This window comes from Sarcophilus harrisii, chromosome 6 (genome assembly GCF_902635505.1).
Source record: "Sarcophilus harrisii chromosome 6, mSarHar1.11, whole genome shotgun sequence".
NCBI lineage: Eukaryota > Metazoa > Chordata > Mammalia > Dasyuromorphia > Dasyuridae > Sarcophilus > Sarcophilus harrisii.
Window position 1 is genome coordinate 155,779,540 of NC_045431.1, and position 15,875 is coordinate 155,795,414.

General features: G+C 34.5%; 1 protein-coding gene across 1 annotated transcript in view; it reads right to left on the reverse strand.

Annotated features, from left to right (window-relative positions):
• Window positions 1-1,356: 1,356 nt before the first annotated feature.
• The window catches only part of ANXA3 (annexin A3), a 45,250-nt gene continuing 30,731 nt past the window's right edge, over window positions 1,357-15,875 (reverse strand). Inside the window, exons 11-14 of the mRNA XM_031943526.1 lie at window positions 10,745-10,840; window positions 7,367-7,425; window positions 6,216-6,338; window positions 1,357-1,416 (exon numbers count right to left, since the gene is read on the reverse strand). Coding sequence (XP_031799386.1) covers window positions 1,357-1,416; window positions 6,216-6,338; window positions 7,367-7,425; window positions 10,745-10,840 — 338 coding nt within the window. The remainder of the gene's footprint in view (window positions 1,417-6,215; window positions 6,339-7,366; window positions 7,426-10,744; window positions 10,841-15,875) is intronic.

Here is a 15,875-nt window from a genome sequence, read left to right on the forward strand (position 1 = left end):
GGTGAAAAATGTTAATAAAAATTACAACTAAAAAAGGAGAAATTAAAAAGGAGAGGTAATTGAATTTATACATAGATCATTAGTTACTTTGGAGAGAACATTTTCAGTGGAATGATAAAGTGGAAAACCAGATTACCTGACCTCTCTCATGTAAGATATTAGAGATTTAATAGGCAAACCGTTTTGCAATATTTACCTTGCTTCTTGCTTGTGTACAATATGGAGGCCCTTAAGTTCATATGATCCCCTCTCTGTTACCTTATGGAATTTGATTATAATATAACACTTCAAACTCCTAGAAAAATCCAAAGTAAAAGCTACCTGACCCTCCCCCTCTCTTTCTCTTTCTCTCTCCCTTTCCTCCCATTCTCTTCAGCTTTCTATTTCTATCATCTCTCTTACCCCTCTCATCGCCATTTCTTATAGATACCAGTGTTACAAGATGGAGAGGAAAGAGGGGTAATGCTGAGGATTCTACTACTACTATTACTACTGCTGCTGCAAAAATTAGCTAATAGTCCTTGCACTTCTGTTTTTTTCCTTCTATAGATGGTGTATCCCTTTTTGAAAACTACTGGGCATGACTCAAGTCCACCTCTCAAATCAATCATCAACATTGTCCAAATCTCTGTCTGAACTGAAAGGGAATGTTTGCACTTCTGAACTACATATCCCTATTTGGGATTTTTCTTAAATCATTAGAGATAAAGAGGGATAAAAAGAATTCTAAACTTTTATCTTGAGGGAAAGTGAGCATAAACAGCTACAATGAATGAACACATTCCTCAATGGAAACAATTAATTGCATAATTTAGACAGCTCTTGCTGAAGGTCAAATTAACATATCTCTCTACCATTCCAACATACCCACTAGCATCTTACAGGAATCAGGTTGAGCAAGATAGCCTTTCTTTTTCATGTTCATTTTTTAGCATTAATCATTTTATGACAAAAAGCTTTTTTAAAAAAAATGTTTCTAGCAGGAATAACACAACAGATTTTATAAAAGCTGAAGTAAGACACATGATCATTAGTAAAAAGGATAACTTTTATCTTCCCACTTTATAGTTAATGCTTTTCTAAATGCTGTATTTAATTCCTACTTCCCAGACAGATGGCCATTTTCAAATGATTTGATCTAATTCCTATTTTAAAACATGTTTTTGAGAAACAATTACATGATTTATGAGGTACACTAAAAAGCAAGGTTTTATTTATTATGAATCAATGAAAATTATAATTAAGAAAACAAACTATTTCCATTGGCTTATGCATTTTTGAACTTCAGAGAAAGTGATTATCAGTAGATAGTGGAGACATATCACAGGAAGATGAGAACTTCGAGATTATCTTTCCTCAGACATTTTTACCACAGATATTCACGAGGCCAGCTTCATAGCGCCCAGAAACATTTGACTGCGAGGCCTAGATGAGGTCAGATAGGAAATGAAATGGATATTAATGAATATAATGTAATGCCGGAGAAACTGAGGCAAGATAGAGATTAGAGAATATTTAATAATTTATTTAAAAGGAAAGATTTACTGAACCAAATGTGATCCGATGTGAGTTCTCAATGACCTATATACATGTGGCTCAGATTCAGGGGGTAGATTGAGGCAGAGGCAGAGTTAGGGTGCTGAGAGCCAAAAAGAGACTCTGACAGGGTGGGATGAGCACTGGAGGTGGGGATGACATAATAGAGGGAGACAGCCCGGACATGGGGAGAGGCATCTTGATAAGAGGGTATCTGACATTCTGATAGCTTGGGATGGAGAGAAGCATTCTGATATTCTAAAACATAAGATTTTTTATCCTTATCAAATATTCTGATAAAGAGGGAGGGGAGGTTTTGCAGGACAGAGAAGTAGGGAAACTGAGTCAGGACTGGGTCAGGATAATTATGGAAACTGAGAACCGTGGCATAACATTCCACACTCTCTCTCTTCTGAATATTCAAATCATTAAATTACCTTCCTCTAGAAGGTCTCAGCACTATAATTTTTGACCAATTCTATGTAAAGCAAATAAACCAAACTAAAACTAGAAAAATGCAAGGACTTATGGCAAGGACAAGTCTTTCCTTGATAACTGCCGAGTTATTATAATCAAACTGCATTCCTCATTTAGGGAGACACACAAGCCTCCCTGTTCAGGTCCTCTGCAGTTGGGGAGCATTTCAGCCAGAGATGAACAGTTTGAGATGGACAGTTCACTGTGGGTTAGGTCTGTGGTCATTTGTGCATTTCACTCAGCTCTGCTGAGTAGCAGTGCTCAAGACAGTCCTACTGCCCATCCTAAGAGGGCACCCCAAGTCAGTCAGGTACTCCAAAGGGGGAAAAAGTGGGGCCTGGAGTAACTCCACCTGTCCCCTCTGATAGAACAGGAGCTGCTTTTAGGAAACAGATTTCTGAGCAAATTATGCAGTTAGACCAAAGCAGGCGACCCCGAACTATTAGAGGCCAGATATCAATACTGCAAGATCCTTTTAAGTATGCTGAAAAAAAATTAAGGAACTGGGGTAACAGGAGCGGAGAAACAGATCAGAGAGACTGCCAGTCCCAGGACAGGTGTCTGATTTCTGGTTGTTTCTAAAAAATAATCCCCAAAACTGAGACTGCCAGAGCAATTCCAGCAGAATAAGGGATTTCAAAGTTAAAATATAACTAGCAAATCTCATAGTCCAGTAAATTTTAAGCAAGGAGTAAAAAAGAAATGTTATGCCACAGTTCCCTTTTATTGTCCTGACTCAGTTTCCATAATTATCCTGATCCAGTCCTGACTCATTTTCTCTGCTTCAGCTCAAAGCTCAGTCCTGCAAAACCTCCCCTCCCTCTTTATCAGAATATTTGATAAGGATAAAAGATCTTATGTTTTAGAATATCAGAATGCCTTTCCCCATCCCAAGCTGTAAGATTGTCAGATACCTTCTTATCAAGATTCCTCTTCCCATGTCCAGGGTGTCTCCCTCTGATTATGTCATCCCTCTCCAGAAGCTCACCCTACCCTGTCAGAGTCCTGTTCCTTCTCTCAGCACCCTGACCCCTCCCCTGCCTTACTCTACCCCCTGAGTTTGAGCCATGTGTATATGGGCCATTGAGAACTCACATTGGTCGCTGGATTCTTGGAGATGATAGTCTCATTCAGCTTTGGGACCAAACCATGGATCCATTTGGTCCCAGTAAATGTCTCCCTTTAAATAAATTATTAAATACTCTCTAATCTCTATCTTGCCTCAGTTTCTCCAGCATTACAATGATGGATATTAATAAAAGAGAATTTTCCACCCCCCAAAAATAAAAGACTAGATCTTTTGGGAAAGGTATGATTCTTCATGTATAAGAGAGACTCTTTGGCATTTGGGGGTAGTTTTTTTTTTAATAACAAAATATTTATTAGGTAAATGCATATGCCCCCATCACCTCTTCTCCTCCCCTCCACATCCTCTAAACACTGGGGATATAAAGACAAAAATAAAACAAATCTCTGCCCTCAAGAAGCTTACCTTGTGCTTCATAAATAGAACCCTAGCATGAATCAAAGGCCTATATCTGAGGGAGACTCTTTGAAAAATGCATCAACAAGGACCAATTTAGTAAACTACATGCATAATTCTGCCTTTGGAACCCCTTATTATGAGCATTTACAACCAAAGACTTTATTACAATCAATGTTAATTGCTTCATTTTATATATATGTATATTATATATATATATATATATATATATATATACTTCATTATATATACATTGCATATATATAATAGCTTCTTGGGCTATAAAGATTAAATATCCAATTCTAAAAAATAATGTTAACACAATAATTCTGTAAAATTGAGGACAAAATAATTTAATGGCATAAAAAGGTTAGAAGGGTATTTAGGAAATTTGACTTCTCATCACAACTCATATCTTCCCATACCTAGCTGTGTGCCTGGCACAGTTTATTTTAGTTCTCTGAAACTATTTTCTCATCTGTCTTACAAGGATTATACTAGATCTTTTCTAAGGTCTATTCTGGAACTGACAGATAATATACTATTATAATTCTTTGGTCATTCTTAGTTTTAATAAAGAATTGATGCTCTTTAAAATATGGGAAAGGACTCTCTATGAAGGGGGAAGACCTGGATGTTGAGCACTGCACATATTCTGACTCAACTGGTACGTTGGTTAGCTTTAATTACTTGCTTTTTTCCTCCCCTCTTTTATTTATTTATTTGTTATATGTCATGATAGAGGAACATGGAGGAATACCTTTTGAGATGAAGATTATGAAAAAATGAAAAATTTTAAAATTTTCTAATTGGAGAGAGAAGTAAGAATGAACTCTTCCCCATAGTGTCTTATGTAAGCAAATCTCTCATTCTCTTTTTTCTAAAATATCCCAAATCATTTTGGTTCTAAAATAACACTAGATTTGTTATAATGCAAGGCTTTAACTAGGAAAAAAAATCTCATCTTGGTTTGTCTTGCTTAGAAGTCCTCTGTGATTTTTATTTTATTGTATCGTAACCATTGTATGAAAATTTTATTATTTGAAGAGTTGTGTATTTGCAATACTTGAATGGAAAGAAAAAAGGAGGAAAAAGTCACTGGAAATGGGACAAGGACGAAGATGCCATAAAATCCTTAAATGTGTAAGTGGACTAGAATGACTCCCAGTAGTAGTGCACAGGTTTCTTTTGGGCAGATTCTTTGTCCATTCCTTGTCTTGTATTAGTATTTCCTTTCTACATGGTAAAGTTTCTCTTGAATTAGAAACAGCAAAGTAATTTTCTAGTATCTTGTAAAAGATAAAAGACAACAGTGGTCCTTTTGAATCAGGGTTCTAAGGAGGAAATAGAACATTAGATATGTATGTTCTTCTCCAACACCTTATGCCATTATTTATTCTTAGAAAAACATTCAATACTAGAAAAAAATTTAGTGCATTGTTGAAAGCATTCTAAGCGTGAGCAAAATTTAGAACCAACCAACTGATCAATTAGCACTTATTAAGCATTTGCTATGTGTTGGACATTGTTATAGATGTTGAAAATACAAAGCAAAAAAATTTTAAGTCTGCCTTCAACTTATTTGCATTCTATCTAGGAAAACAACATGTACACATACATAAAGGAAGCACTGAGGCAAGGTAAAAAGAAAGCTAGATTTGGAGTCAAAGGACTTAGGTTCAAATGCTTATCTTTGCAGAATCTATTCCCCAAAGTCTAAGATCACTGTTCAGTTCCTTTTCTCAAAATCCCTAATTTCTTTCAATGTTCATTTCAGGTGGCACCTCTTCCTTGAACCTTTTCCGTTAGCATCCTGCTGCTTATATACCTAATCCCATTAGTATTTCCTCCCTTCTAAAGTATCTTTGCATTTATTTATAGATTGCACCCCCCAGCTACAATTGCAACGCTTGCAGGATCATTATTCTAAGCATTCTGATAATGATGATGGCACCAACAATAATAATTATGACAATAACAACAATAATAATAGTTCTAACATATGATGATTTTAAGTTTACAAAGAATTGCGATATATTGTTATCTAAGAGTACATAAAGTACAATTTTATAAAGTATAAGAGAATGGATTTACTCTGTGCAGGCTCCAAAACATGAAAATTCTCCTTTAGAAAGAAACCCTGATAATGGCTTGCCTCTGCTCAATAGGGACTCTTTCCATTAAGTAAAGGATTCCTTAAGATGGAGTTTCAGTTCAGAAACGGAACTTTACTACTGAAAGCTCAGAGACCACAAGTTCATACATTAATATGTAGAAGAAAAATTGATTTTCTTCTCTGCAGGATTTTGAGCAGCAAGAAAAAAGCAAGGAGAGTTTCTTTATTAAAATAAAAATAAAAACAGTCAGTGAAGAAGCAGCTAAAAAATATGATGGTGACTATGACATAAATGTTAATAACAACAATAATAACAAAAAAAAGATTAAAAACTTAGTAACTTTAAATGTTAATAAAATGAAACTGCACTTCCTTACTTCTTTGGAAAGAGTAAGGAATATTGTATATTCTGTTAGATTCAGGTGATTTGTTGGACTATTTTTTCTCTAAGTGTTATTTATTCTTTATTATTATTTTTATTATTAAGAATTTTTATTCTTTATTATTAAGAATGACTCTCTAAGGAAAGGACAGATTTGAAATTAAAAATGTTGAAGAAAAATCTTAAATCCATATATCTCAAAATGTTGTTAAAAATCTCACTTTAATATCTGAATGGAGGGAGCTCCCATATTGCTTCTTGTATGCTGCTTGAATATCCAAAAGGTCATTTTCTGATCTGGAAACTATTATTCGATCCAGAGCCCATTTATCAGTTTCAGTAGCCTGTCAATAAGTACAGATGTCAGTAATGTACATATTGCTGAACAGAAGACCAACATTTTCACTCATCTGTATGGAGAAGAAATAACAAATTCTCTGTTAAGATACTGAGTCACCAAGATACCTAACTTCCATGGAACACACACCAACTCTAGAGTGAAACAACCTGAGTTCAAATCCTTCCTGTGATGTTCTCCTCAAAGCCTCTCTATAGAGGCTCAGAAGACTCAGAAGATTAGTCACCTCTCTATTTCTAACTAGCTACACTTTTTGATTTGATTCCATCATCACTGTAATTTTCCCTCAATAATTCACCTCTTAGCTTCATTTTATGTGTTGTACTCCAGTAGATTGTAAGCTCTTTGAGGGCAGGGATTATCTTGTCTTTATCTGTATTCCCAGTACTTAGCACAGTGCTATTAATGAACATTTATTGTATTTGTAATGTAATCAATACAATAATTACTGAGCCACTTCAATTAAATGGGACTCAACTAAATTTTTTCCTCTGTAAATTTAGTGGATCTGTCTGGATGGATCTTTTCCAACTCAGAATCTTTGAATGTCCCTGGCAGAGTTCACATTTATTATCACATTTTGCTGAGCAAGAAACAGCAGGGAATAATGGCCCAAATCAGAAAAGGATATATTAAAGGAAAATAAACTTTTTTATTCTTACTATATTTGAAGTATATTATTAAAAGACATTAGTTTTTATATTTATATCAATTGATACAGATATGCACATATACATATATAGATCTATATACATATATATTATATATATACACATACACACATATATACCCATATATATACACATACATTAGAACTGGGTGTAATGACTGCCCCCTCATCCCATTTCTATCTAGTAACAGATGCTATCCAAATTAACTATGGAAAAGACAATTTAATTCAAACATGAAATAAATGCAAAATTCCATCAGTAGAATTTCATATGATTATCTCTTTCTCCTTCCCTTCTTTACCCTTTTCAGGAAGCTAAGCATAGAATTAAATTAAAAACTAACCTTTAAAGCCTTATACAGTTTTTCAGCAAAAAAGGCAGCTGTGTTCTTCACGCAATTAACTGTTTTGTTATTTAAAAAAAAAAAAAAAGCAAAATAATGTTTAATTTGTAAACAAGTATAATCTATAGTAATGCTTTACCAAGACTTTTAGGGGCCAAACCTATATACAATTAGGAAAGGCCTTGAAGCCACTCTAGAATCCTAAATAGACCCATTTACTTGGACCTTCAGAACACTAATTGGCCATAATGCTCATAAGAGCATTTACCAAAGTCACTTCGACTTCCTTGAATCACTTATTATAAAGGGGATAGACTAGATCAAAGCTTCTTAAAGTGTGGGTTGTGACCCTTTATGAGGTCACATAACTGAATGGAGAGGTCACTAAAATATGATTTGTTTTTAGTAAATGTTTGAGTTGTATACCCGTTTTATATATCTATATGCCTAGGGTCATGTAAAAATTTCTCGAGAGAAATAGAGTCACAAGTAGAAAAGGTTTAAAAAGCTCTAGACCTGATGATTCAATTTTCCTTATTATTCCAAGGCATCAATCACTTGGGTTTGCTTTGATTACACTCCAAAAGGTGTCATGGTTTTCCATTAAAGCAATGTTCTTGAGACAAAAAACTACAAAAATATCCATCCAAATATCTCACTGGGCGACATATAGTAGTTATAATATATATATAATATATAATATAATAGTAGTTGAATTTAAAACCAAACTTTACATAACAACATATTTTAAATAACACAATTTGTATTTATAAAGAGAGTATAGTAATTGATAAGATCTGGAACTAATCATCTGAAAAATACCAGTCTCTATCTCTTTATTTTATTTGCAGTGGAGACAACATATGAAAAATAAAATGGACAAAAATATGAAGAAGTGAATTCCTTCTGAATAACAATGAAATCATAAGTAACATCAAATTCTGCTAGAAACAAATCCATTATTTATTACAAGACATTTTTACTCTTGAAATATTAAAAATCTGATCTGCAGAGCAGTGAATAGATTCTGTAGTTAATGAATTCTGAGGAGCAGTTCAAGATCAGGAAGCATAATTCTCTCATAATTACATGGAGAAAGTAAATATTCTGGGGAAAAAGTTAAACTTATTTTGATATTTGCAAGAGATATAAGGAAAACATGGGGAGAAAAGAGCTAAGAATTCAAATATGGGTAGGGGAAGCATGAGGTAACTATAAAATATCATAGAGTGACATGGCTTAATGGATCCCTCAAACTTATTTTGAGCAAAACTTGCAAACATTTGCTTAAAAATTAAGCCTACAGGAGACAGCTAGGTGGCACAGAGCACAAGCCCCGAGGCTAAGGAGAGGTCAAGTAAGTAAGAGAGCCTAAGAGGTCAAATCTGACTTCAAACACACTTCCTAGCTGTGTGACCATGGGCAAGTCACTTAATCCAAATTGCCTCAGCAAAAAAAAAAAAAATAATAATAATTAAGTTCACCAAAATTTGTGATGATTTAAGTCCTTAGATCATCATCTAGTCTAACCAGCTCACATGACATATAAAGAAATTGAAGTCCTGAGTGATGAAGAAACTTACCCCAAATCAAACATAGAAGAATGGATGAAGCAGTATTCAAATTTAGATCTCCTGCAACTTAATCCATTTTCTCTGAGGTTTTAAATACATGCATCACCCTTACCCCTTCTAGATAAAATAATTAGTGCAAACAGATCTAGTATGCCATGAGTTTTGACTAAGAGAGTATAAACCAATATCTACAATAGAAACAATTCTGACTTAAAATGAGATATCATCCAGATTATTCTCAAGCCTTTATTTGTCACCAGTCCTGTTCTCATTCTTTAAAAAGTATATTTCTTTTCTTTTTGTGGTTAGTGGCTATATTCTCCCATTGGCGTAGTTTGTCTTGGAGAACAGAGAAATCTGGCATTCTTTGCAGTTAATCACTAGAGTGTCTCCATTAGACCTAAGTCAAGGCATACAGATCACATGATTAGACAATCTCAAAAGTGACTTTCTGAATTCCAAAAAATTAAGAGGGTGAAGCTACTTGAATTTTAAATCAGCAATTGTAAGGTCTGTTTTTTTCCCCACAAAATTACAAACATTACAGATCCAGTATTAGTGAGCAAACTGTCTCTTTGACCCAAGACAATTTGTTATTTTGGTTAAGTTCTTTCATCAATGTGGGATGCTGGGGAAGGGCTCAGTTTCCTTATTTGTCACATGAGGAAGCCAAGTCACCACAAATTTTAGTGGTCTTAATTTTTTTTAATCAAAAACTTGCAAGTTTTGCTAAAGATAAATTTGAGGGACCTAGTAAATCATACTACTCTATGACATTTCATAGTTACCTTACCCTTCACATATCCATATTTGAATTCTTGGTTCTTTTCTTTCCATTTTTTCCTTAAAATTAAAACATTCCTAAGAATAATTTTTACTCCAGAATTCATCAACATCTCACTCTAGTCCTTTAGTCTTGCTGCTTAATAACAACAGACTAAGAAAAAAAGAGTTAAACTGTGATAAAGAATTAATAAAATATATTGGAAAAAAAATTCCCAAATAGTGGCCTGATGGAAGGACTGAATTTGTAGTCTAAGGTACTTGCTTCAAATCCAAATTTTATTTGTGTTTTCCTCGAGAGATTACTTTACCCCTCTTGCCCTTAGTTTCTTCATCCACACATGACGAGATTGACCTAGCACAGTGTCTGACACAAAGAAACCACTTAATAAATTCTTTCCTCTTTTTCTCCTCCTTCCCTTCCTTCTTCCATTTGCCCTCAATCCTGCCTTCCTTTTTTTTCTTTCCTCTATTTCTTCTTCTCTTCCTTCCTTCCAACTTCCCTACCTGCTTACCTACAAAGGCACAAGAAAAACAGAAGAAACAATCCCAGATCTTAAGATGTTTGCAATCTAAAACAAATGTTCTTAAATTAAAGTCTGTGCATTTGTTTCTAAAAGCATTTTTGATAACTGCATTTCCTTTTTAAAAATTTAATTTATTTAATTCAGCTTTATTTATTTATTTATTTTTAATTTGTGGAATAAAAGCATTTCTATAACATAGTGCAATAAAAACGATGATTGCATATGAAACTGCAAAAATACTCTGTACAGTTTGTTATTCTTTTCAAATATATAACTATTTCAATATAATTGCTTTCCTTCATAATCCTATATATTTTATTTTATACATTTAATAACATTTTTCAGAAAAGAGGTCTATAGGCTTTCCCATATTGCCATGCCACAAACAAAGCTAAGAACCCCTGCTCTTAAGGGAGAGATAAGACAAATTAAACAATTTACAAAGATAATTTAAGAATAAGTACAAAGGAGCTGGGCAGATGCCAAGAGCTTACCGATAGCCAACAATAAATCTGCTAAATGACCTGACATCTCTCTCTTAATGCTGTCCTCAATTTCTCTTTGGCTGATGATTTTATATTCTTCAAATACTAAAAAATAATAATAATAATTAATTAAGTAAACAAAAGCTAGAACACAGTAACCAATCATCACAAAAGTGAGCTAGAAAACTAGAAGATATTATCATTTTATTGAGCCTCATCAGCACCAGGCAAAGCTCATAAGCAGCCAATTGCCACAACTTTCTAAGCCATCAGCATCTACAATCATTTAACATCAGAAGGCAAAATTCTAATTACATTTTTTCAAGGAAAACACTTTCCTAAAGCTATTTACTAAAATTAAATGAAAAGTTAAAAGAAAAGTAAAATGAATAAATTTGACTTGGTGTTATTTCAAAATATAGCGCAATATCATAAGGTATTATGAGAGAGAGGAAGAGTAAAAGCATTTATATAGTACTTAGTATGAGTCAGTTAGGTGATTCAATGGATAACGTGCTGGGCTTGGAGTCAAGAATACTTATCTTCCTGAGTTCAAATCTGGCGTAGTAGTTGTATAATTCTATGCAAATTATATAATCTTGTTTGCCTCTTCATCTATATAATGGGCAGAAGAAGGACATGGCCAGCATCTGCCAAGAAAAATCTCAAAATGGGGTCATAAAGAGACTGACAGGATTGAAACAATGAACAATATGAAGAAGGCTAGTGAAAGTCTCATACCAATCTCAGTCACAAATGGAACCAAACTAGCTCTCTTTCCAAGGCAAGCCCAAATGGGATCACAAAGAGTCAGACATGAGTGAAATGACTGAATAACAACAACAAAACAATACTGTGCCAAGTCTTAAATGCTTTTACAACTGTTATCTCAAAAATTTAGGAACATAAGTTTTTGCAAGGGTAAATGTCAAAAACTATCTTTAATTGTATTTTGAAAATAAAAAGCTATTGTTAAAAAAAAACAAAAACAAATATCTCATTTGATCCTTACTATAGTACAATAAGTGCTATTATTATCCCCTTTTTGCAGATGAGAAAGCTGAGGCGGAGGTCAATTGATTTGCCTATAGTCACACACCCAATAAATAGCTTAAACTGGATTTAAATTTAAGTATTACTGAACCCAGGTCTAACTATTTACTACACTCCAGCTGCCTCACTGTATCATAAAGACATTCAAAACTAAATAGAGTTCTTCAGGTCAAGCAGATATTTCTCTCAACCAGTACATAATCATTTACATACAAGCAAAGGGAACCCGGGAAGGGATTAAACATTTATTGAGCACCTACTATATGTGAGGTGTTGTCATGCGTACTTTTGAGAAAATAAATATCTCTCTATATATGTGTATTAAAATTTTATTTCATGGTTCCCATAACCACCATATCACTTAGTATAGTAAATAATCATATTAGTTGCCAATGTAAGGTAACAATAAATAAGAAACAGGGACTAAAAATGTGAGGGGGAACATAGAAGTGACTTGCCAAAACTGCTTCCTAAATGAATTAAAGCCACAACTAAAGCCACATATTAAATTAAGAGAAGCCAACTAAAGATGACAGGAAAAGACAATGACAAATTTTGGAGGGGATGTGAGAAAACTGGGACACTGGTGCGTTGTTGGTGGAGTTGTGAACTATACTCAAAAAGTTATCAAACTGTGCATACCCTTTGATCCAGCAGTGTTATTACTGGGCTTATGTCCCAAAGAGATATTAAAGAAGGGAAAGGAACCCATATTGGCAAAAATGCTTGTGGCAGCCCTTTTCGTAGTGGCTAGAATACAGAGAGGCTTGGAGAGACATACATGAACTGATGCTAAACGAAATGAACAGAACCAGGAGATCATTATACATTTCAACAACAATACTACATGATGATCAGTTCTGATGGACGTGGCTCTCTTCAACAATGAGAGGATCCAAATCAGTTCCAATTGATCTGTAATGAATAGAATCAGCTACACCCAGAGAAAGAACACTGAGAAAAGAGTATGGACCACAACATAACATTTCCATTTTTTCTGTTACTGTTTGCTTGCATTTTTGTTTTTTCTTCTCAGGTTATTTTTACCTTCTTTCTAAATCCGATCTTTCCTATGCAACAAGATAACTATATAAATATATATACATATGTTGTATTTAACATATACTTTAACATATTTAACATGTATGGGACTGCCCACATCTAGGGGTGGGGGGAGGGGGAAGGAGGGGAAAAGTTGGAACAGAAGGTTTTTCAAGGGTCAATGTTGAAAAATTACCCATGCATATGTTTTATATATAAAAAGCTATAATAAAAATAAAGTTTTTTAAAAAAAAGAGAAGCCAGCTAAGCCCCAGTAAATGGCCCTTTGCCTAAAAACTGCAGATAAACACCAGTTTTGTTGTCATAGTTCAGTCATAACCCCATCTGGGGTTTTCTTGGCAAAGATACTGGAGTGGTTCTCCATTTACTTCTCCAGCTCATTTTATAGATGAACAAACTGAGGCAAATTGTGTCCAGGGTCACACAGCTAATAAATGTCTAAGGACTTCCTGATTTCAGATCCTCTTGTATCACTTAGGTGCTCCAGGACAAGCACCAGACCTGAACAGTAAAACCAGAAGAATGTTTTGCTAATAAGGAATTCCTAAAATGGCACTGTTAACTTTGAAATGATATGGGATACTCAAATCATAGCCCCCAAGGACTCCTATGGGTTCATGCTGCCCAAAGGGTTACAAATTCATCTGTATTTACATGACTTTATATATCACTCTCCTTCCCTCAACTCTTTCCAGTATGTCTTCTTCCCTCTCCCACCCTCTTCCCTGAGCCATTCCCATGTCATCTGCCTCTGTGCTCCCTGTGCCTTATTAAAGTGTGATTGCTGCATTATCTCCTTCTTGCTGCTTGATTTTTGCTAGTGAGTATCCAAAGAATAGAGCTTTTTGACCTAACTGGGAATTCCGTCATGGTCCCCTTTTATATCAGTTTATACTTGGGCTAGGATTTAATTTGTCAAAAGTCTTTCCTGTAAACAGGTTTGCCACTAGGAATTTACTGATAGAAAGTGAGGGCTGATAATGGAACCCTATACCCTTCCAAATAAGGCCCTCCCTTCATAGTTGGATTTAAAAGAAGAACATATTTCATAAAGTATAAGTCTTCACAAAAATCCTTGGAAGTATCTTAATGGCTTGAAAGTGGCCTCAGGTTGTTAAAGACTCTATTAACAATAACATACGCTCTTGTCAGCCCTGCCAGCTAGGAAGGCTTTAAGTATGGTCCCAATAATATGATCGGCTGTAAAGGTACTATGCTACTTAAATAAAGTTTCGCCAGAAGTTTGGCCAATAGACAATGAATTCCATCACACCATGAAGTTTCATTCATTAAATGCCTGTTCTATGCCAAGCACTATACTAGGTGCTTGGGTTATAACAGGGATGAATGAACCAGTCCCTACTCACAAGGAGCTTATAATCTAATGAGGGAGATAACAAATTCATATGAAATATAGACAGAATTAATTTAAAGTGAATATACTTATACATATATATTTGTATATATGTGTATTCACATATATTAAATATATCTACATACAGATATATTTAAACACATATAAACACACACACACACACACAGAGTAATTGAATACAAGGTGGTTTGGGAGGGATAGTACTCACAGTCATGAGGATGAAGAAATATTCCAAAAGCCTAAGCAGCATTTTAAAGGAAGGAAGGGACTTGATAAGTAGGAGGTAAAAAAAGAAATGTTTTCATTGGTAATTAAGAAATATAAAAATATTCAATGGTTTTGAGTGGAGATCTTCTGCTTCTATAAGATGGGAGCAAAGTAGTTAAAAATTTGGGGTGAGACACAGAAAAAGCTAATAATCATACTGCTCACCGATTTACAAACTCTCAGCCCCTTTCATACTTACTTCATACACAGATTCATACTGAATCTACAACTGTCAATATGTGAATCCAATTCTTTCAAACCTTCCTCCTCAATGCAACCCCACCTCCTTTCATTGTCTCACTCCAGATTTGCCCGTCCATTCTACTGAGCCTTCTGGTGTGTTTGTTTTATAAAGCTAAAATTTCCTATCATCTTCAGGTACCCAGCTCCCTTCTGAAAACACTGCTTCCCTTCCCTTTCTTTCTATTCCTAGTTATACATTCTCTCATTACTCTTTACTCACTGTCCAAAATACTTCTTCCTCCTATGAAAATATTTCTTGATCTGTTGCTACCTATGAACTCTAGCACCTTCACCAGACAAACCTCCTCTGAGTATCACAACATCTAAATTTACCATCCAAAACAGATATTGGTGCCTATTAACTATCAACTCCCAAGACATTCCTCTTCCTTCTTCAATAACTTCAGTACCAACACAATATCTCTCTTCTCATCTTCTTTTCTTCCTCATACTTACCTATTGAAACTCCTGTAAATATTCTAACTTCCAAGTTCCTCAGCTTAATTCCATGGATTTACTCTTCTATTCAGTTACAAATGAAATGGCCATGCCCTTAATCTTGCCACTACCCACAATTGTTCCACTTCCTGAATCTTTTTTCAGATCATAATTTTTTTTTGTTAGCTTAGTTGCAAGAGGTATAAAACCTCACCTAAGCAACAGAGTCCATGAAAATTAAAATGGAGTAAATAGAAGTCCATGAGACAACAAGAAATATTAAAGTCAAAGGATCCTCTGAAAGAAACTCCCAGATGAAAACATTCAGGCTTTCCTTCCAGAACTATCAGGTCAAAGAAAAAATACTACAAATCACCAGAACAAAAAAAAATTATAATTACTGAATAACCACAATCAGAATCGTATAAGATGTAAAAGCCATAACTAGAAAGAAATGAAAAAACATGGAATACTATAGGCTTCCAATCAAAAATAACTTATTTAGAAAAACTAAGTGTAATCAAACAAGGAGAAAAGAAACTTCATTCCTTTCCTAGTCCTTTTCCTTAAAAACCTCAAAACCATGCCCTTATTTTACTATTGGCTCAACAGGGCTTCATCCCATCATTCCTCTTTCAATCCTGTTCCTCACTTTTTAGACTTCAAACTCTTGCTTCCATGATGAAGACCCTTTCCCCACTC